This window comes from Haliotis rubra, unplaced genomic scaffold, assembly GCF_003918875.1.
Source record: "Haliotis rubra isolate DU_JTF1 unplaced genomic scaffold, ASM391887v1 Scf506, whole genome shotgun sequence".
Classification (NCBI taxonomy): domain Eukaryota; kingdom Metazoa; phylum Mollusca; class Gastropoda; order Lepetellida; family Haliotidae; genus Haliotis; species Haliotis rubra.
In genome coordinates, this window is record NW_025767198.1 from 310430 (window position 1) to 332043 (window position 21614).

General features: G+C 42.7%; 1 protein-coding gene across 1 annotated transcript; it reads right to left on the reverse strand.

Annotated features, from left to right (window-relative positions):
• Window positions 1–1805: 1805 nt before the first annotated feature.
• LOC124292060 lies at window positions 1806–21448 on the reverse strand. The gene is made up of 6 exons (XM_046729132.1): window positions 21310–21448; window positions 13682–13760; window positions 8778–8852; window positions 8140–8201; window positions 2494–2608; window positions 1806–2009 (listed from the first exon to the last, which is right to left on the reverse strand). The coding sequence occupies exons 1-6, from the start codon at window positions 21439–21441 to the stop codon at window positions 1879–1881; spliced, it is 594 nt and encodes a 197-aa protein (XP_046585088.1). The 5' UTR covers window positions 21442–21448; the 3' UTR covers window positions 1806–1878.
• Between the last annotated feature and the right edge of the window lie 166 nt (window positions 21449–21614).

The window sequence follows — 21614 nt, forward strand, 5'->3', positions numbered from 1 at the left end:
CCAGCAACATCACAGTGGGGGACACCAGAAATGGGTTTCACTTCGCTTAATGGTTTGAAGGTAATGACTTTAGGAACGGACAATGTCAGATGTTTCACACAATAGCCCTATTTTAATAACTATTTTAGTTTTACCTAAATGTATGCAGAAGTTGCCATAGCTTGTATTTTGAACAATTCAATCTCATTCAGTTTCAAGGTATTTCGTCAAGTGTACTGTATATTTCCGAAAAGTGTCTAATTTTGAACCCCCGATTGCTGGAGTCCCATTGATGGACAACTTACTTAAGCTTGGTAGTAGATATACCAAAAGCTTCAAAGGCTTGTTTCAAGTATTAATAATGACATAAAATGTGTTTCTCTTTCTGCTTCACACAGAAAGAAATATACACCTTAAACATCAGATGAGTAGTACATCTTGTCCGTCAACAATGACCTATACCTTTTTGTATGTGCAGTACATGTGTACCCGTAACATGACATACAATTTTCCAGTGATGGTACAAAAATAGACAGCAGATATTGTTGGGTACATTGCCATTTACTAGACTATTCATGATTTTGAGCTATCTTGCCGTTCCATGTTCTCATTTAGAGACAAATGGACTGTAGAATGTAAATGACAACCTGAACATAATTGTATGCAGTTCGATCATCATCAGTCTTATCCACAGAAGCCATTCCAACTTTGTGAGCAAGCAACAATTCAAAAGCCAACCAACTTTGCTGATGAAGTGCCTTTTACTTATGACATAGTGTAGATATGAATTTCATCATTTGCAATGAAATGCTTGCATGAAGCATCAACACTGATGCATTTGTTTTTGATACTTATCACTCATGGCAAATTATGAGAAATGGTACTCATATTTCAACCAGACACTAGAATCAAAATGTATCTTATTTATGTACTTTCAAAAGTATATTGGCTTTGAGAATCCATTAAAACAAATTTCTATCCTTTAGCGGTCTTGTTAAGTTCAGAATTCATCAGCTGCATATCACCATCACCTGTCTCAGCCATTCATCCAGTGTTTGTATCAAACATTCCATCCTTTAGTCAGTAGATGTTTGTAGGGCTGGGATGGCTCCAAAGTTTCTTCCCTGGTACCCCACCACCGATTACTCTACCCGGATACCCCACCACCTAGTACTCTACCCGGATACCCCACCACCTAGTACTCTACCCGGATACCCCACCACCTAGTACTCTACCTGGATACCCGTTATTTTAATTCATGACATCAAATTTGTAAGAAGCGTCAATATAACCTTCAGCTTGGAGGCTACAATTTGGAGTTTTTTCAATATCTTAACCATGTATTATATTCAGAACAGGTTACTGCACAAATGTGTCTAAATCTTCAAAGACAATACAACCTTTTAATCATGAAAGAATAACATATAGCATTGTTTAATCTATTGGTCACAACGGGTATGGGTATTGAGATGGGTACCCGGGTCCAACTCATTACCCACCCGTTCCTGGTATCCGGGTTACCCGTCCCAGCCCTACTTGTTTGCAAAGAAATACTTAATAAAGCCCAGGGAAGGGCAAACACCCTGTTCAAAATGAGTGGCCTTACTCAGGGGATTTCTCATGAAAGTTCTTTTGCAAATATGTACTGTGATGTTGCCAAAGTTTATATGAAAGAGTATTCATGTGCCCAAATCCTTAAAAAATTCTATGATTGTACATTCTTGTTAAAACATTGTTTTCATTGTGTATATACAACCATGAAAAGGGACATTATTTATCAGTGTTTAAAACATGTAAAAATACTTTGAATAAAAGATTTTAAATTGTAACATTTCATCAGATGTTATTGTCCATAATGAAAACTTGAACACCATCTTCTGCTGAAGAAGGTTTGGCAGGTTACATGCCCTCAATGAATGCTCTACGGGACATCAAGCGTTTTGGTCCGTGTTTCATCTCCAGGGCTGCCATACTGTCCTCATCTGTGCCCAGCAATATATCATCATCCTTCTCACTCCAGGCTGGGTACCCTGCAGATGCACAAACATGTATGTTACTAAAGGGATGTCACGATACAGGTGCCTCACGATCTTGATACTGCATTTCTGCCATTTTGCCTGTAACAAGCAGCAATTACCTGGATGGCAAGTTGATACCATAGCTCACCAGTCCACAAATACCCATTAACAGTTAATACAAGTCATAAGTTCAAAAAGTTCAAGATAGGAACAAAAGCTTATATTTGGAGACATTTCCTTTCCAACTTAATTCTGAAAATCTTGAATTCCTTGTATACACTCAAAAACTACTGTGCTAGGGGTTTGGAACCCCATCCTTTGTCTGGTCAGTGCAGAAACGTCCTTGATTACAGATGGCAGACTCGTGTCTCCACTAACCCACCACAACAACAAAGCAACACCAGGCAGGGGCATGATGGGACCCGAGACTGGGTGTGGTGAGACAGCTTAAAGATAAGACTACCATAATAGACAAATACAAGCTCAGCAACACTACCTTGTGTATCCACACCAAATCGGATCCAGTGCAGGGCATCCTCTTCACTGCCACTGTTGATGTACAGGGAGTACAGCACTTCTTGTAGTGTTAGGCCCAACTTCTTGCCAAGTCTCTGAAAATACACACGCCAAAACATCCACTCAATCAGCTACTGTAAATCATGAAATTAATGCAGTGGTCAAATGAATTCAGTATTGACCACTGGTCTGAATGCATTGTAAAATTAATGCGAGTAACATCTGAAACGACAATATTAAATATGAAGACTTGATGACACAGGTGTAGACTTGAAGTGAAATGCAGAATATTAAACACAGGGCATATTCAAATGAGATACATGTGTGCCAGGTGACCTGACAAAGACAGAGAATTTCCTTGGAAGAGCAATCTGAATGTACAAGACAAATGTTCTGTACCCACTGTTGTTACTGTACTGAATACCACTACACAGATTACACACGCTTTGGAAACTATAAGATTATCTGCCCAGGTTGCCAGATTAAAGGACTGTGTTGATCAACACTGCACACAGCAATATTCTAGCTGTGACAGTGGGTAGGGTGGGCTATCGATATACCTCATAAAGATTGCTCAATATTTATATAATATCAATTGATTATCAATACATATCAGAGAAGTTAATTTGAGCAAAAACTGCCCAAAGAAGTTGGAAAGAAATCACAATATTTCACATCACTAGTGAGTGGTGATGTGCTTACGCATGGATCACCAACAAAAACAGCCTCCTTTAGAAGCAGTGTTTGAATAAAGACATAACTGTGCATTATGTTATGACATAAAGCTTTATTGCATCTCAGTTGTTTATGTATGATATTATGGATGACTAAACTTCCATACTGATAACCTTTCCATTGACAATATTGCCAATTATCCATCGTTTCAGCCATCCCTAACATCTGGATGACATGCAGCAACCAAGTCACCAAGCCTGACCACCCGACCCCGTCCAGCATCGATTGCCGAAGTCTACTTTCTTACCCTTTGATCTTCACAGTTTGAAAAACCTATTCACACCATGTTGGAAACTGATGAACTCGTGTAAACAAGTTGATAACTCTAGTTTTGCACTAAATCTAGAAGTCACAACAACAAGTTGTTTAGATGCTTGATTGGCATTTTAGAAGATGATATTTGATGAACATAGAGATTTTTTCTGGGTTACATCTTTTTATTTCTGGTCTGCCTGTCTCACCAATGTAGATGTCACCAAAGTCACATTTCAGTTTATACACACAGCCTTTAGGGTTGGATATAGCGTGATTGCACCCCTTACCATTTGCACGTAGCAAAGTTTTAAGGGTTTTGCCAGACGAGAAAGTGGTGTCAATGCTGGCCATTTTCTTCAGAAGTCTGCCTAAAGGCTGTGTGTATAAACTGAAATGTGACTGTGGTGACATCTACATTGGTGAGACAGGCAGACCAGTAGCTACACGTGTGAAAGAACACAAAACTTCAGTGGACAAATCAGATCTGAAATCTGCAGTTTCCGAACACATTATGAATAATCCCGATCATGAAATTGACTGGGAAACTGAAGTCCTCGAAAAAAACATCAGTGACTGGCGGAAACGCAAGTTGATTGAAGCTATCTTCATCAAACGCACAAAACCAGCAATAAACAGGGATCAGGGTGTCTTCCTCCCAAATGCATGGTACATAAAACAATAAGACAATACCCTACCCTCGTCACTGTTCCCATGTATAAAGCATAATTTCTATGTATACACTGCTATTACTTTACATTCTATACATTTATAAATACGTCTCTGTACATTTCTAAATCAATCAACAATTTTGTATAAGTATCTGCACAGTTCTAAATTGATCCATTAATTTTGCAGTAAAAGACATCTTATATATTCATAATAACATGTATTCTATTAGCCATGTCATCTGTATCCATTGACCACCACATGTATTGCGTCGTCATAGCATTGTGACATCACGGCCAGAGTTAACAGTTACTGTTCAGTTTTACCTGATGATGGGGCCAGAACAAGCCCTGAAACGTTGTACTTGAGAATAAAAAGAAGATGTAACGCAGAAAAAATCTCTATGTTCAACAAGTTGTTTGCCTTCATTCAAAAATAGAATCCATCTTGTCCTGAAAACATCTGACAATAAATTGTATATATAGAATACTTGTCCTACCTCATATTCAGCACCTTTCCTTGAACTTCGACCGTGGAGCAGACACAACCTTAACAAGTGTTTGCCACTGATATGGCAATGTCCTAAAGAATGGAATATCTATATTTACTACTTTTTATTTTTTGGGTCATACAAGATGCCTGAAATGACTGGTGTCTGCATAATCACCCAATGTAGGCTGTCAACATACTTGAAAACATTGGGTGCAATGTGTTATGAGATATCGTGTTTACATAGGTTTCAAAAGCGGTCAAAGTGTCGTGATGACCTTGAAGATAGGGTCAAGGTCACCCAAATAAACTGGTGTCTGCGTAATCCCCCAATGTAGGCTGTCACCAAATTTGAAGACATTGGGTACAACAATCCATGAGATGACGTGTTAACAAGAGTTTGAAAAGTGTTCAAAGTGTCATGGTGACCTTGAAGATAAGGTCAAGGTCACCCAAATAAACTGGTGTCTGCATAATCCCCCAATGTAGGCTGTCACCAAATTTGACTGACTGACTGAGTTTGGTTTTACGCCGCTTTCAGCAATATTCCAGCAACATCACGGCGGGGGACACCAGAAATGGGCTTCACACATTGTGCCCATGTGGGGATTCGAACCCGGGTGTTTGGCGTGACGAGCCAACACTTTAACCATTAGGCTACCCCACCGTCCCGTCACCAAATTTGAAGACACTGGGTACAACAGTCCATGAGATATCTTGTTAACAAGGGTTTGAAAAGTGGTCAAAGTGTCGTCGTGACCTTGAAAATAAGGTCAATGTCACCCAAATCCACTGGTGTCTGCGTAATCCCCCAATGTAGGCTGTCACCAAATTTGAAGACATTGGATACAACAGTTCATGAGATATCGCATTAATAAGAATTGGGACATACGGACGAACGGACACCGCTGAATACATAGTCCCCAGTTCAGCGTTGCGGCGGGGGACAACAAGAGCGGTCAATGAATATGATGATCCACTTAGTGAAAATGGAGACCAGTGGAGCTGCTTGGAGTGATGATGGACCAACAGGCTGTATCTAAGTGGTAGAGCCAAAGTATTGTGGTCTGCAAGATTGACGAACCCTCAAGCAGATCGAATGGGAGATCTCTGGATGGTGTGTCTATTTGGTCGTAGCTGGCTCTACTTGGTTGTCTGGTGGTTCTGGAGGAAGTCTCTAGTGTGACGTGCTGTGTGGGGCCTGGCATTGTCCTGTTGAAACAACTCCCTCTGGCGATCAATGATTGGAAGGAGGTGTGGGCGTAGGATTTCGTCACAGGACCGTTGAGCTGTCAGGTTTCCCTGGATCATCACCAAATCCCTTCTCCTACGGCAGGTGATCGCTTCCCACATCATAACACTTCACCGGCCGAATCTGTCCACCTGGGGAACGCAAGCGTCGGCGAAATGTTCACGTCGACGTCTGTACACCCGCATTCTTCAATCGCGTCGTTCCAATAGAAATCGTGATTCATCACTGAACCTGATTCTACGCCAATTCGGTAAGTTCCTGGCCTGAACTTGATGTCGACGATGTTGTTGTCGAAGCACAGGGCCAAAATAAGGTCTTCTGGCACGTAAACCAGCCTCTCTCAACCTGTTCCTGACGGCCTGTGCAGAAAGCCTCCTCAATCCGGGTATTTGTCGAGCGGTACTGGTCGCCGTAGCTGTTCGATGAAGCAGGTGATGTACCCGGATGTAGCGATCCTGCGCCACAGTGGTCGCTCGAGGTCGCCCACTATGAGGGGCATCTGCTACCGCATTCTGCCGGCGATATCTCTCCCAGAGCCGTGAAATGGTGCTTTGGTGAACATTCATGCGTCGGGCAACTGCACGTTGAGACTGGCCAGCTTCAAGCAAACCAATGGCGATATGGACGGTTGGCTTCACTTAGAGGCGTGGCATTTTGTTTTCGTCAACAATATTCCAAATACAGTGAATAATCGACAGACAGCGAGCAACCTTTTTATACCCATCATTGAGACTATCTGATCCCCAACTTTCATTGCATTGCATGTGAATTGTGTATTCTGTGACACTACACTTAAATTGAAAATCATGCTGTTAATCACGGGTATTTTACGGATGGTGCGTTTTGTTGTGATGTTTCAAAACATAAACACCATCGGACTCATAAACAGAGCAAAACCTTTTGTAAAATGAATCACGTTTTAATTCATTGCTACATGAAATTGCTATTTTCATGATGTTTCTTTTGGGAGAGTATATATTCAGGTACTAATCATTAGTCTGTCTTACAGATGTCACTAACTGTGACAGCTACGATGTCTTGACTCTGATTAAAGGATGTTTACCATGCTGCTTCTCAAAGTGACAAAACTATAAAGTAGCATAATGTGAACACTGTACAGCAACTCATTATACAGTATATAATAATCCATACTACAGGGAAGTATTTGTTGTTTTCACAACCTCAAATTGTTTCATTTTTTAAAAGCGTTATCAAGTTTGTCGGATGTTAAGCTAAATGTAGGGGTCTCTGAAAAGTACAAAAGTACATCTTATACAAGAACAAGATCCAGCTGCTTATGTATTGATTTCCCACACCCACAGTATACGCAACAACAGTGGCAATCTCAGATACTTGTAACAGAGACCATATATATGTATATATACTTTATTTCCTCCATTGTCATGAAGAGCGTCCTCGTGCTTTAACTATAATAGTTCAGGGCAAAAGTGTGTTTTATTACACTATACATGGTGGTAGAGCAAAGTGTATTTCTTAAATAATCCCCCGCCGCAAATTATCAAATCAAACTGATAGAGTAATGAAACTATAAGATGAAGTTAAATGTCAATAAAAACATGACTAATCAACCTCTCTTGATATCTGGCTCTTTAGTTGTTCAAACACACACATATTTTCAAGACTGACTTTGACCTTGACATGAATGTCATAGTGTATGAAATATGCAAAACTAGTACTAAAGAAATTGCTTATTGAAAAACATTCAAGAGAAGTCTTAAAAGTCTATGAAGAAAATCCAGTGAACCGTTCTTAAATTATCTTGCTGACAATTCAGGTTAACATGCTGAAATCTTCAAAGTGTCGTCGTGACCCTAAAAATTATGTGAAGGTCACCAAAATTGACTGGGCCCTGGGCCTTCCCTAGATGAAGCTTGGTATTGAATATGGAGAAAATCTAGTGAACGGTTCTTGATACAGCTTAACATGCAGGTAAAATGTTAAAGTCCCCTTGTGACCTTGAAATGAAGGTCAAGGTCACCAAACCTGAGTTGGACCTTTCTTATACTGTGATGAAACTAGGTACCAAATATGAAAAGAATCTAGTGAACGGTTCTTAAGATATTCCAATTCGTACGGACGTACGTACGGGCGGAGCCTAATACTATATCCGCCGCTTCGCGCTAAATGCGCGGCAGGGGATAACAACTGGGCTATCAAGCTCCTCCCTAAAGAATGCACTGTACACTGCTATGGTCAAAGCAGCCCTACCTTGAGATGGAGGCTTGTCTCTTCCACTGCCTGGAGCTGGTCATCTGCTCTGTGATCCCCTTCTGGAAGAAGGTACAGAGGTTGTTGGTCAATTAGCATCACATATAAAGCATCTAGGAATAAAACCAGGTGTTAAAATACACTCAGCACAGAAACCTGATCACAAATGATACAATCAGTATATAAATTTAAATTCTAGAGAAATACACAACTATACTGTTTCTGTGAATACTCTGGGTCACTTTGCAGTGTAGTCACAGTTTTTAACCAACAAACCAAGTCAAGAGGGAAGCCAGTGGGTACTTCATGAGTGCTCAGACAAATATTGCACAGTAATGTTTCACTAGTCCATATAATCCTCTCCATCTTCAGAAACCAGTAGTACTGCTGACTAACTACCATCCCTTAAACATTTTAGTCATAGTGCTAACATTCCTTTTGTGACATAAATCTCGTTTCCAGTTTGGTGTACATATACACTGCTACTTCTTCTCAAACCACAGAGGTTTCTTCTCTCACATTCACTTGTTCTTGTGGCTTGGAGCCAATTACAGTTAATATCTACTATTGTTTTGTCTGTACAGTTAGAAAATCTGAAAAGATGTCACTTATGGTCAGGTGTGGTAAACCTGTGTTACCTTGAGATTGTTGTGATTCTGTGTCATAGTCCTCCAGTCTCCACCTTGAATTGTTGTAACACATCTTCTTAGAGTCTGGAACATATCAATGAAGGTTCTCTATCCTAGTACATAATGTATCATCACATGAGAATACTCTGGTAGAATAGTGTTCTAACATACCCATGCTATCAGTCAACATGTCGTGTGTTTCTCTATGTTAACAGCACAGTCATCCCTCACCATAACACAAGTCTCGGGGTCCATGGATGACTCCCTCCATTATATGACACCCGCTTTATACATAACATGGAATAATGGGCTATTATCGTATTTTCCTTGTGCACTGCTTAAATGCTATTAAGTGTATTGTGCCAAGTCAAACACTAAATCTAGCAACAAACAAACTTTGTAAATGAAAATAGGAAAAGTGCAATCAAACATCACTAGACATGACAATTCACAATTTGAATTGTAGTTTGTTATGCAATTCATTGTATATGTAAAGATAAAGATTACCATGTACATTGGTATTGTCAACTTTGCTGGGAATAGCAATCAGCTATGTACAAATGTTTTGCCCCAATCTACTGGTGATTCAGTTGAAAAGGATCCGACATTTTATGATTGGCAGAATTTATATATTAAGCAGTTACTTTAACAGGGACATTATATCCTCAGGGGTGGAAATAACCCATTGCCCGACGTCCGAGTCCAGTGTTTTTTTTCTGTCGGGCAAGCAAATTTGTATATCACACTGTACTGGTGTCCAGTTGACTTTCCAATGTTAATTATGTTGTTTATTTTAAAAATCAACAAGAAAACGGCCGGTACAGTGGAAAAATAATCAGGGCAAGTGATTTTACATGTGCCACTGTACCGGAGTACACTAGCAATTTTAAAGTTATTTCCACCCCTGATCCTGTAAACATGATTTAGTTCCGAGTAGTAAATGTTCCGGTTCGGAATAAATGCCGTGAAATTGAGAATGGATGACACGAATAAAAATTCCGCACATACGGCAAATATTCCATCGAACAGGAACAAATACCGTAGGCCTAACCTATTCCAGTCATTATTGAATGCAAAATGGACTCATCCAACTTGTCAACATCCGGGATGTCTACTAACTGTAACTTGGTTACATGTTGACTGTAACCTGGCTACTAACTGTAACTTGGTTACATGCTGACTGTAACTTGGCTACTGACTAACTGTAACTTGGTTACATGTTGACTGTAACTCGGTTACATGTCGACTGTAACCTGGCTACTGACTGTAACTTGGTTACATGTCGACTGTAACCTGACTACTGACTGTAACTTGGTTACATGTTGACTGTAACCTGGCTACTGACTAACTAACTTGGTTACATGTTGACTGTAATCTGGCTACTGACTAACTGTAACTAGGTTACATGTTCACTAACCTGGCTACTGACTGACTGTAACTTGGTTACATAGTGACTGTAACCTGGCTACCGACTAACTGTAACTTGGTTACATGTTGACTGTAATCCGGCTACTGACTGACTGTTAATTGTTACATGTTGACTGTAACCTGGCTACTGACTGACTGTTAATTGGTTACATGTTGACTGTAACCTGGCTACTGACTAACTTGGTAACATGTTGACTGTAACCTGGCTACTGACTAACTGTAACTTGGTTACATGTTGACTGTAACCTGGCTACTGACTAACTCTAACTTGGTTACATATTGAATGTAACCTGGCTACTGACCAACTGTAACTTGGTCACATAATGACTGTAACCTGGCTACTGACTGACTGTAACTTGGTTACATGTTGACTGGCTACTGACTGTAACCTGATTAATGAAGGTAACTTGGTTACATAATAACTGAACTCTTTTTTAACACAAGATTCATTTAGAATCATTAGTTCGCATTCTGGGGAATCTACAATGTATTTTCATAAAAAAAAATTAAGTAACTTTCACACATGATAATTGCTTCTTGATAGCCACATGATTTGTTCCATATGGAACAAATACCGTAGGAAAATCTTTTTTTCCTTTCCGTTCCCCCCACGCCCCAATTTTTAAGACCACCCCAACAAACAAAACCCTCATTAGACACTTTATGATGTGTGTGGAAGTTCCTCTTTACCCGGAATAAATTCTGTGTGTGCGGAACGAAATAATTGTTCCGCATGCACTATTACAGGAACAAATGTTCGAATGTAAAGTTCCGCCGGAACTTTTACTATGGGGGAACCAAATCTTTTTTTTACAATCCTACTATCACAATATTATAATGCATTTTTCCGTGTACATTTTGAAAATAATTACTTTCAAGTGAAAGCAAGAATGTTATGTATCCATTCTCTGACAACTAAGATTTCTGTTAAGGCAGTAATCAGATCGTAATTGCTGAGAATAATGTGAAATTGGTGCTATCGAGGTGTGAGAAAAAGCAGACTCTCAAAACAGGGTAAGCAGAAGATGTACGTGTATATATACATATATAGAATGTCATACTAATGCATTTGGATGTTTTGTATTGAATGAGAAGATGTCATGGGAACAGAGAAACGAGTTCGAAGACATCTTCAAAATGTAATCAACAAGTATGATATTGTGTAAATTTCTAAATTAATTGTATACAACCTAAAAATCATATTATATTCAATTGACACACCTCTCGTTAGCTGGGAAACCCATGACCTACAAATTAGGTCAATTTTTTTTGGTGGGTACGAAAATCCAGGAAAGAGCTTTGGAGAAAGTAGAACCGGCAGGGGTTCAATACGGAATCTGGGGTGCAATACAGGATTTGACCACGTCATCCGTATTGCACCCCTGTATTACTATCCTAAGTTTACATGGGCGTATAATAGAGAATAAGGTGAAATGAGCATGCCGTTTCAAACCAATGTTACTGTAAACACTTCTTACTGAATGAATGACCAATGAAATGAGTAAAGAACATGTCCTTAGTCTAGGAAGATCATATTACCATGTGTTTTCAGAAGCCAGTGTTTACTTGCGCGATAACGAGGTGTGTTGCATCACGGTAACATTGTAAATATACTGAACCACAAAAGAAACGTCTTTCAAAACCAAATGCAAAATGTTGTTCTTATAAGGTGGTGTTTTTATTATGATTGTACCGTTTTGTTAACATGTTTTTCAATCCAAATTGACAGTTATTACCAACATCAGTGTTTTTTTATGAATAAGCATATCGACCAATCGTACCTAAAAAGGCAGACGTGGTAAAAGGTTCCGTATGATATTCATGAAAAATGAAAATGCGCGTGCATGTCGTGACAACCCTACCAATGAAAGGGAGTTCCAAACTTGCCTGAAATCATTGTTGTTTTGACACAATTACCATGCCACGACTTACGAGAGATCAGAGGAACCAAGTCTTTGGACGATTGCAAGTTGTCCCGACAGCACGGACGGTAGCCAATCATTTTAATCATCACAACGTCAAGACCGACAGATTGTGCGCAACCATCTGCAGGATCGCTTCCCAAGAGCGACGGAAACAGCATGTCAGACCATCGGGACTCACAACAGACCCATCAGTGCCGATACAGTGCGTCGACGTTTGCGGGGAAGAAACCTCTGCTGTCACAGTCCATATCGTAGTCCTGTCCTCACCGCCCAAACTGACTGCAATGGGCAACTCAGCATCAAAATTGGTGCTATCGACAATGGAGAAGTGTGTTTTATCCCACGAAAGCCGATATTGTGTTTCGACAGTCAATATCAGAGTGAGAGTATGGTGAAGGCATGGGAACTATTTTCCAACGAGAGTATTGTTAAAAAACACCCGTGGGGTGGTCCAAGCATCATGGTGAGGGGTGCAATCGGTCTGAACCAGTTAGATGACACCGTGGTGTTCCGGAATCTTGGTCCAGGATGAGGAAATGATGTGACAGCTGCTTGCTATATTTACCAAGTCATAAGACCCCACATTGTACCACAATTTGGACGTCACAGAAATCACATCTTCCAGCAAGATAACGCTTGTGCCCACACTGCCAGGGTAACATTTGACTTCCTAAGACAACATGGCAACCAAACCCTACAATAGCCTGCACTCAGTTCGGATTTACGTTCAATAGAACACCTTTGGGACGAGACTCAAAGAAAACTGAATGACCTCCAACCAAGGCCGACAACTGCAGGTGGACTCGATCAGGCATTTCACAGAGTATGGACCCAATTGCCTGTGGCCTTCATCAACCTGCTAATTCATTGCATGTACAGACAATGCAATTTTCATTGATGCCCATGGAAGCCACACACGATACTGACTTTGAGGTATCCAAATGGTACCATTTCTGGTGATTTTGTTTGTGTGAACTCTAAATGTGATTCCTGATAATGTGTTTACCATAATGGTCAAGTTTGAACTCAAGCCTCTGTTTTGATTGTTAATTAGAGTGAATTAAAGTGTGTGCTTTAAGCATCTGCTATCGGTCCGACATTTCTTTTGTGGTTCAGTGTATAGTTGTCTTTTATAAGTTAGCGCGAAAACAATGTATGTTTTGTCAGTGTCTGAAGGATATACAACAGACACTGTGTATTACATCTGTAATGAATTGCTCTGGTTAATCCTTACATGATTAACATGAGTACAACAGATGATATGCCATTTCCAGTGATGTGATGATGCACAATCTCTTGGGAAATTATTTTTTATGGGAGCCATTGGTTACCCCGCTGTTTAACCGAGACCGTGGTACAGTGAAGGGCATTATTGTGAGGTATGACTGCTTCATGATGTTTACAATACTCACATGTGTCTATTCATGTATTATGTAAATTCAAGTGTACCTATCCATGTGTTCTGAGAACAAGAGTGTATCTACCCATGTTTCATTAGTACACTTTTGTCTGTTCAAATGATGTCCATGTATCCATCTAAACATGTGATCTTCAGATTACCTGTGTCTGTGTTGCGGGGTGTTCTGCTGGCCAAGTTGTGGAGATGTCGAAAGCTCACCTCATCATCAGTCGAGTCAGTCTGGTCAAGACAAACAACATCATAACAAAACTTCTACATAGCTTGCATGGAAACAAGTCAGAAAGTCAACCACTGAATTCAATAGTTACAAGCAAGATTCCACTAAGTGCACCTGAAATAATCTTTACACTAAGACTAAAAACTAAAAAGTGACTAACTCAACAACTGATCAGCTTATCATGATAGATTGATCTAGTTAACTCTAGATCCTTGAATATAAAATGATTCATTCATAAACAAAAGCTATTATTTATTTTTATCTTTTTAAGACTTGGTCACTAAGTTTGATTTGTCCATTGTTAAAGTTTCACTCAGAAACATTACAACTGTATGATGGTGGCCACGATGCATCAACTTGATGTGTCAGGATATAGTCAACATTTTGTGAGTTGCCACTTAAATAAAGCCTTTCTTCAGGTAATGACCAGGATGGCAATGACCTGTGACATTATTGTCAAGGCGTCTAAACTTTCTCCTGGTTATAAAGGTAATATACATGTTATGATATCCCTGAAGCCTCTATTGTTATTCCAAACCAAAGTGTAGTGTTTGCAGTGGTAGCTAGTTAGACAACATCTGGAAGAATACCTGTGAACATATAGGCATGTGAACTGAATCATTGTGTCAAAGGTTTGAAGCATCACTAAAATGTAATTTTCTGAATAAAATTGATATTTTATACTTATCCTGACTCATGCTTATTTGCTTGTCTCCTTCCTCTTGCGAACTTAGTGGAACACTTGTATGTCCTATTGAAGCTCCCTTCAATAAAAACATAAAATCACTACTCACCAAGAGTTATCCCTTGATCCGTTTTGGCGGGAAACCGTGGCGCCACCGTTCCCACATTCTTCACTTTCTCCTGATTATGAGCCTGACACTTAAATTTACAGGGAAATCCAAAGTGTCTAGCGGGGAGGTTGGGAGGGCTTACCTCATGAGTCAGGATAAGTATAAAATATCAATTTTATTCAGAAAATTACATATTTTCCCTTATCCTGACTCATGCTTATTTGCTTGTAGAATCCGACGGATTTGGTGGTGGGTCAAGTTACTTCTGGATTTCATGTAGTGATTTACGTCATATGTACCCCCCTACGGGAACTTCTGCTGGCACTTCTATTTTACTGCTAGTCTGCTACTGCTGCGACCCTGTACTCCCAGCTGTCTTTTGACGGGGGGGGACCACAATAGTTAACGTTTGGTCCTTTCTTCTGTTAACATTTTTATGTGGATTTTGCGACTCCATATCTTGATGCAAGCACCAAGTGGAGAAGCGACCCTTTCCTGTACGAGTATTCTTACAAGTACTGGGTCATATCACTTATGCTTGTCCTTAGACGTGCATTTAGACTTTAAGCAGAACTCTGCGGAGTGTAGGCTTTTCCCAAGTCATGTGATAAAAGGGCGAGACGTCGTCTCAACGCCTTTGAGGGACTGTCAACTGTTGTGCTACAACCAGCGGGCCGAAATGGTGAATGACGGAGACGTCCTCGGTGGCGATGTCCCTCAGGTAGTGGTTTGCAAACACCATGTCCGATTTCCAAAAGCAGCCCTCCATTATCGTCGTGATCGAGCAATTCCCATGTGGAGCGAGTGTTGACGCTAGAGCTCTAACTTCGTGTGGGTTGGAGGTTTTTGGAGGATCAAGTCCTGCTGCTTTGTAGGGCCATAGTATGACAGTTCTGATCCAGATTGATATCGTAGTGCGGGAGACCTCTGTCTGTGTCGCTCTTGATATCGGGATGAAGAGACGCTTGAATTTCTGTCTCCTGATCCTGGATCTTTGTAGATATACTTTCAATGCTCTTACGGGGCACAAGGATAGGTCCCGCGTATCTTGTGGTCCAAGGACGGATGATAATGCTGGGACGTGGAATTGTCTGTCCGGTTGACCTGGCAGTTGATTCTTTGCTATGAAGTCCCAACGCAGTCCCATATGCACGGTGTTTTGATTTTCATCAAATCGTGTTCTTTCGTAGTCAAGAGCATGTATTTCCGACATCCTTGCTGCTGTTGTTAAGGCTAGCAGGAACAGCGTCTTATGTGCCAAGAATTCGAAGGATGTCCTCTCTAATGGTTCGTAGACGTCACTGGTGAGATGTCATAGAACAACGTTGAGGTCCCACGCCGGAGCTTTAAATCTCTGTTGTTGGTCCTCCAATTTATAAGAGCGTAGTAAGGCCAGTAACTCTGGTACTTTTGTCAACTTGGCCCCTGTCCTCATGGTGATGACTGAGCTCAGTGCCGCTAGGTATATTGAGAGTGTTGACCCTTTTTATCGCTTTGTTTGCCGTAGGTGACAAAGGTAGTCCGCCGGTTGAGGTTGTGTCGCTTTTATGGCTGTAAAACCGTTCCTCGCAGCGTATGTCTCGAAGCTGCGCCACTTGTCGTTGTACAAGTAGCGTGTAGACTTGCGTAAAGCTAGTGTTACTGCTTTCGCTGCCCTGGCGGAATATCCTCTCTTGTTTAAACACGCCTTGATACAGTCCACACGTGTAGTCGGAACCCCCCTGGGTTGTAGTGCGCCTGCTTTGTGTAAGGATGTACTAGTAGATTCGTCCACTCTGGTAGTTGCAGTTGAGGCGGTCCTAGTTCTTGTATGAGAGTGGGGAACCATACTCTCGCTGGCCAGTAGGGCGCGACCAAAATCAGTTGGAGGTCCGTCGTCTGGCTGATTTTCCGCAACACCTTCGGTATTAGAGCTGGTGGTGGAAACGCGTACGCGTTTAGTCCTTCCCAGGATATGCTTAGAGCGTCCGTTGCCCATGCTTGTGGATCTGGTATTGGTGAGACGAATGTTGTCAGTTGATTGTTGAATCTCGTGGCGAAGAGGTCTATTAGCGGTACTTCCATCTCTTGTATGATTTCCTTGAAGATCTCTGGATGTAGCATCCATTCTGTTGGAGATGGTTGCTTTGGACGGGAGAGGGCGTCTGCTATCACATTCTTGGCTCCCGGAATGTGGCATGCTCTTACGTGGATGTTCAGATTGTCTGTTAGTTCGAACAGTTGAAAGCAAAGGTCCAGGAGGTTCGATGACCGTGTTGATCCTTGCTTGTTTATGTAAAACGCCACTATGGAGTTGTCCATGTGCACCATTAGATGAGCATTCTGTAGAATGGTGGTCCAGTGGAGTATGGCGTTTACGACTGCTTTCATTTCCAGCATGTTGATGTGCAGATCTTCCTCCTCTCTGGTCCATGTCCCGGCCGACACGTCGTTGTCGAGGTGTGCTCCCCAACCTTGGAGTGATGCGTCCACGTACAGATGTGTCCTGCACTCCGGCTCTGCTAAATACGTGCCTCCGCAGACATTCGATCTCTGGGTCCACCATAGTAGATGTGGTCGTAGTGCGTCCGGGAGTCCGAAGGATTCTGGATCGTCTAGATGAGCATTGACGAAGACCTGTAGCGGGCGTAGTTGTAACCTCCCTCTGACTGTCATGTCTTGTGCTGACGTGAGGAGACCCAACAGACTCTGCCATTGTCGTAGTGGCCACGGAGAGAGTAGAGCTTGCGAGATTGTCTGTTGAATCTTGAGCCATCGGTCCTCTGGTACTACTATGCGGTTCTGCGTCGTGAGGAACCGGGATTCCTAGGAATTGCAGGTCCTGTGTAGGTTCTAGGTCCGATTTGAAGAGATTCACTAGCCACCCAAATTGTGTAAGCAGTCTGATGGTGAAGTCCAGTTGTAGTTTGAGATGCTTGGGATCTTGATGTACTTGAATCCGTCGTCTAGATAAAATGCACTGCGTAGACCTCGATGATGTAGATATGTGACTATGGGCTTCGTCACCCTTGTAAACAACCAGGGGGCCGATGATATTCCAAATGGCAGGACCTTCCATTGGTAATGTTGTCCGTCCAGTGTAAACCTGAGGTACTTCCTTGAGTCCGGATGTATAGGAATATGCAGGTAGGCGTCCTGTAGATCTATGCTGGACATGTAGTCCATCGGACGGACGAGGTGGAGTAATTGAGGTAGATGTATCATGCTGAACGTGGGAGGTCTGCGTAGATAATCTCTGTTGAACGCCCTCATATTGTAGATTAGTCGGAACTTTTCTGTGGAGTTTTTCTTGGGTACTATGAAAACTGGGGAGTAGAAACCTGGTGTGATGTGGTCTTGATCCACGACTTCTATGGCTTCCTTCCCTAGTAGAGATGTAACCGCCTCTCGTAGCCTCTCTGTCCGATGGGTCTTGAAGTCGAACTTGTGAGGGTCGACTGTTAGCGGCGGAGCTGCTTGTAGTTGTATGCGATATCCGTCTCTTAGGATTCTGGATACAAATGGATCTTGTAGTAGTCCCAGTTCTCCCAGTATAGTTGAAGGCGTCCACCCACTTGTGAAGGTTGTACGGGAACAGCTGGTGGTGGAAGACTCCAGTCGTTCCGAACCCCTCTTTCATCGTCGATGATCTCTGGCGCCTCTGGGTGCCCTGCCTCGTCCAGGTCGTCCTCTATAGTTGCCGGCTGGGCGACGAAAAGAGTCCTTCCCGCCCCTGGAGGTGTTCATTTTCTTGTCTCTTGCTTTCTGGAGACCAGCGAACTTTGACTTGCCCGAGTAGCGCTGGGATGTCTGCCTGATGACACTGGCCAGTGTATCAATGGACCTTTTCATGAGGACTTCTCTGGAGTCTTTAGTGACTTCTTTGGCGGCGTCTTCAATCCCTCCAGCGAAGATGGATGGAGTCGACCATGGGGCTTTGTAGAGGGACTGAGTGAAGCGGTCACTCCAGTTGCAGGATGCGAGGAGACCTTGTCGTCTTGCCAACGTCAAAGCTGCGGAGATGGATGATAGATGGTCCGTCATAAACTGGTGGTCCTTCTTCTGCATGAGGAGCGCAGAGTAGATCATCCTGTCCTCTTCCGCAGTAGAGTCCCTGAACTTAGCGATGAGCGTCTCGTTTACTGTCCTGGATCTGTTGAGGCCGAAGAACATCCGCCTGGTCATCGTCTCTATTTGCGCCAACTTCTTGTCGTCGATCTTATAAGACTTGGTCTTGGAGTTGTTGATGACTTTGTAGTTATCGTCGATCTCCTGCGCTTTCAGGACTGGGTCATTGTTGTGGAACGAGAACTTTTTGGCGTTGAACTGTGGAAGATGCGTCGCTTGAGATTTCGTGGCCTTCTTGAAGGCTGCGTCTAAGTTATCTGGAACCTCTGAGATGGGATCAACTGGTGGTAGAGTGATTGTGTCGACATCATCTTCCTGCATCAAGTAAGTCTGGGCTGCATTCTCTTCCTTAGAGGGTGACGCTCCTCAGACCGTTGGCCATCCAGTATCTAATCTCCGAGTCCGAGAAGATGATCCTGCCGTCGTCCTCTGTGACAGGTGCGCTGATCAGGGAGTGTTGATCCTCCTCCGATGGTGATCTGTGTGGTGTCCTTCGCGGCTGCGGAGACCTGCGTGGAGACCTGTGTGGGGATCTTCCTGGAGACCTTTGTGGAGACCTGCGCGGAGATCGGCGTGGAGAGGAGCCCGGTGAACTGTGCCTGTAAGGAGACCTGCGCGGAGGTGAGCGCTTGGTTCGCGAATGCCTCGGTGAATCCCTCGACGATCTATGCGATGTTGAAGATGTCTTTGAGGCTGTGTCCGAAGTCCTTCGCGAGTGCCTTCACGAAGGATGATCATCTGATTCGGCATCTGGGGATAGGCGTGTCGTCCTTCGCGAGTGCCTTAGCGAATGCTGATCATCTGATTCGGCATCTGGGGATAGTCGTGTCGACGTTCGCGAAGGCTTGTCCTGAAGCGTAGCTCTGTTCCCAGTCGTCACGTTGATGGAAGGCATCCCCGAAGCGTCGTCTGCGTTGGAACCTTCGCGAAGGTCCGGGTTCGCTCCGCGGGCTGGTTGTTGATCATGCGATGCCCTTTCCAGTGCGAAGCGCCGGTCCATCATCTCCATGATGTGCTGTGAGAATTGCTGCATGAAGTCCCCCGGGTTGAATGTCTGCGGCGAGAGATGAGCTGCCCTCTCTGAGTTGGTAGCGATATGGCCCAGGGATCGCTCATCTGCCGTCAGTGTAGATACCTCGGACTGCGTAGACAACTGCGCTGATGTTACTGTTGCTGAGGCCCTCTTCTTGCGGTGATGTATCTCGGGGATGATGAGCGGCTGCTCATCGTAGAGTCCTCTTTCTGTCATCGGAACAATCTCGGCCGAGAAAGTTCTTGAAGTCTGCGCAGACGTCCCCATAGAGTTGGTCGTCGTCTTAGGGGTGTGTAGCCTTCTCTGCGTAGAGGATGGCTTCTTTTTCTTAGGCTGCGATGACGGGATGTCCGGAGCTGCAGCCCTACGCCCTTCCCCGAGGAAATCTCCGGCGCATCACTCGAGGGAAGAGGGTCGTCTGACATCAGTTGACCTGTGAGGGACTCAGCCGGCTTATCCATGACTTGGGTAAGCCGTCTCGACCTGTCTACAGCACGTCTAAGAACGCAAAGAAGGTATTTATTAAATGCAAAATTGGTTAAATGCTGACAATCATTGCAGCGTGAGCTGGAAGTACATGGCTTAGTGCAGCTAGGGCACAGTTGATGCGGGTCAGCAGCAGACAATCTAAATCTACAACGAAAACAGGATTTCATGAAACGTAAACAACTGAACAAACACAGACAAACCGTGAATAAACAGTGCAATATACGAATACTTTTCACCCCATATTGTTGTAAGATGCTAGCTAAACCTCTATAAAGCTAATTAAAGGGTAATAACTAATTAATAAAAGGATATAGTGCCGTATAGGAGACCCAGGTGCAATCCCAACCGCTCGCTAGGGCGAAAAAGGAGAGAGTGAAGCATGTGGGAACGGTGGCGCCACGGTTTCCCGCCAAAACGGATCAAGGGATAACTCTTGGTGAGTAGTGATTTTACGTCTGTTTTTATTGAAGGGAGCTTCAATAGGAGATACAAGTGTTCCACTAAGTTCGCAAGAGGAAGGAGACAAGCAAATAAGCATGAGTCAGGATAAGGGAAAATTAGGAATATCGGAACAGCTTTCTAATAATGTAAACTGATGCAATCCTGCACAAATCTCTGAGGATTTACAGCTGGGTGTTCCTTAACAGTAATTTTAACAACAAATTTTGGAATATTCAAACAATCTGCTGCCCTCTCCGCACTAAGCAAGCATCGTAACAAAGATTGTTGAATGGGCTGAAATCACGCTTTGTCTGTCCCTTATGGAGGTACAGACAGCCTTGCTAAATCTGATACCTAGCAAAGCCACATAACAGAGTGAATTACCTATTGGGATCAACTTGATGGGAGTTTCACTGAACTAAGTTCATCAATATCAGAATCTTAGAGCTTGCTACCTCTACAAAGAGATTCCCAACCATTTGTTACTAATGAGAAGTCTTCCAAGAAGGGGAAAGTGTGATAAATGTCTCTCAGTAAATTGGGTTAACTGTTACTTATTGTGCATTAACTGAATTACAGTTGTATTTTTCTCTGGGGCATTTGCAAATATACTGCTGTCTGTACTTGGAAATAAGGTAGATACAAGATTATGTTTAAAAAAGACAGACTGTAGTGATGTACACAAACCTCTTGATCTATCGTCTTCCCTGCAGTGCCTGTTCTCTTTCTGTTCCCAGTATGTGGGGTGTTCTCTCCACGGGTCTTGGGGTGACTCTTCTGGAAGACCTCCAGGTCACTGTTGACACATTCAGTATCCATCGCGGTTTGAAGCAGGTTCTTGTCAAATTCATCAACTTCTTCTGATGAGTCGGAATGGTTCTGTGTATTCTTATTGATATTGACAGAAAAGTAAGGAGATCTGCTTTGGAGTGATGTGGAGGGTTTGGAAAGGGATTTAGCTTTCGATGTACTTGAGTTTCCTGGTATTATTT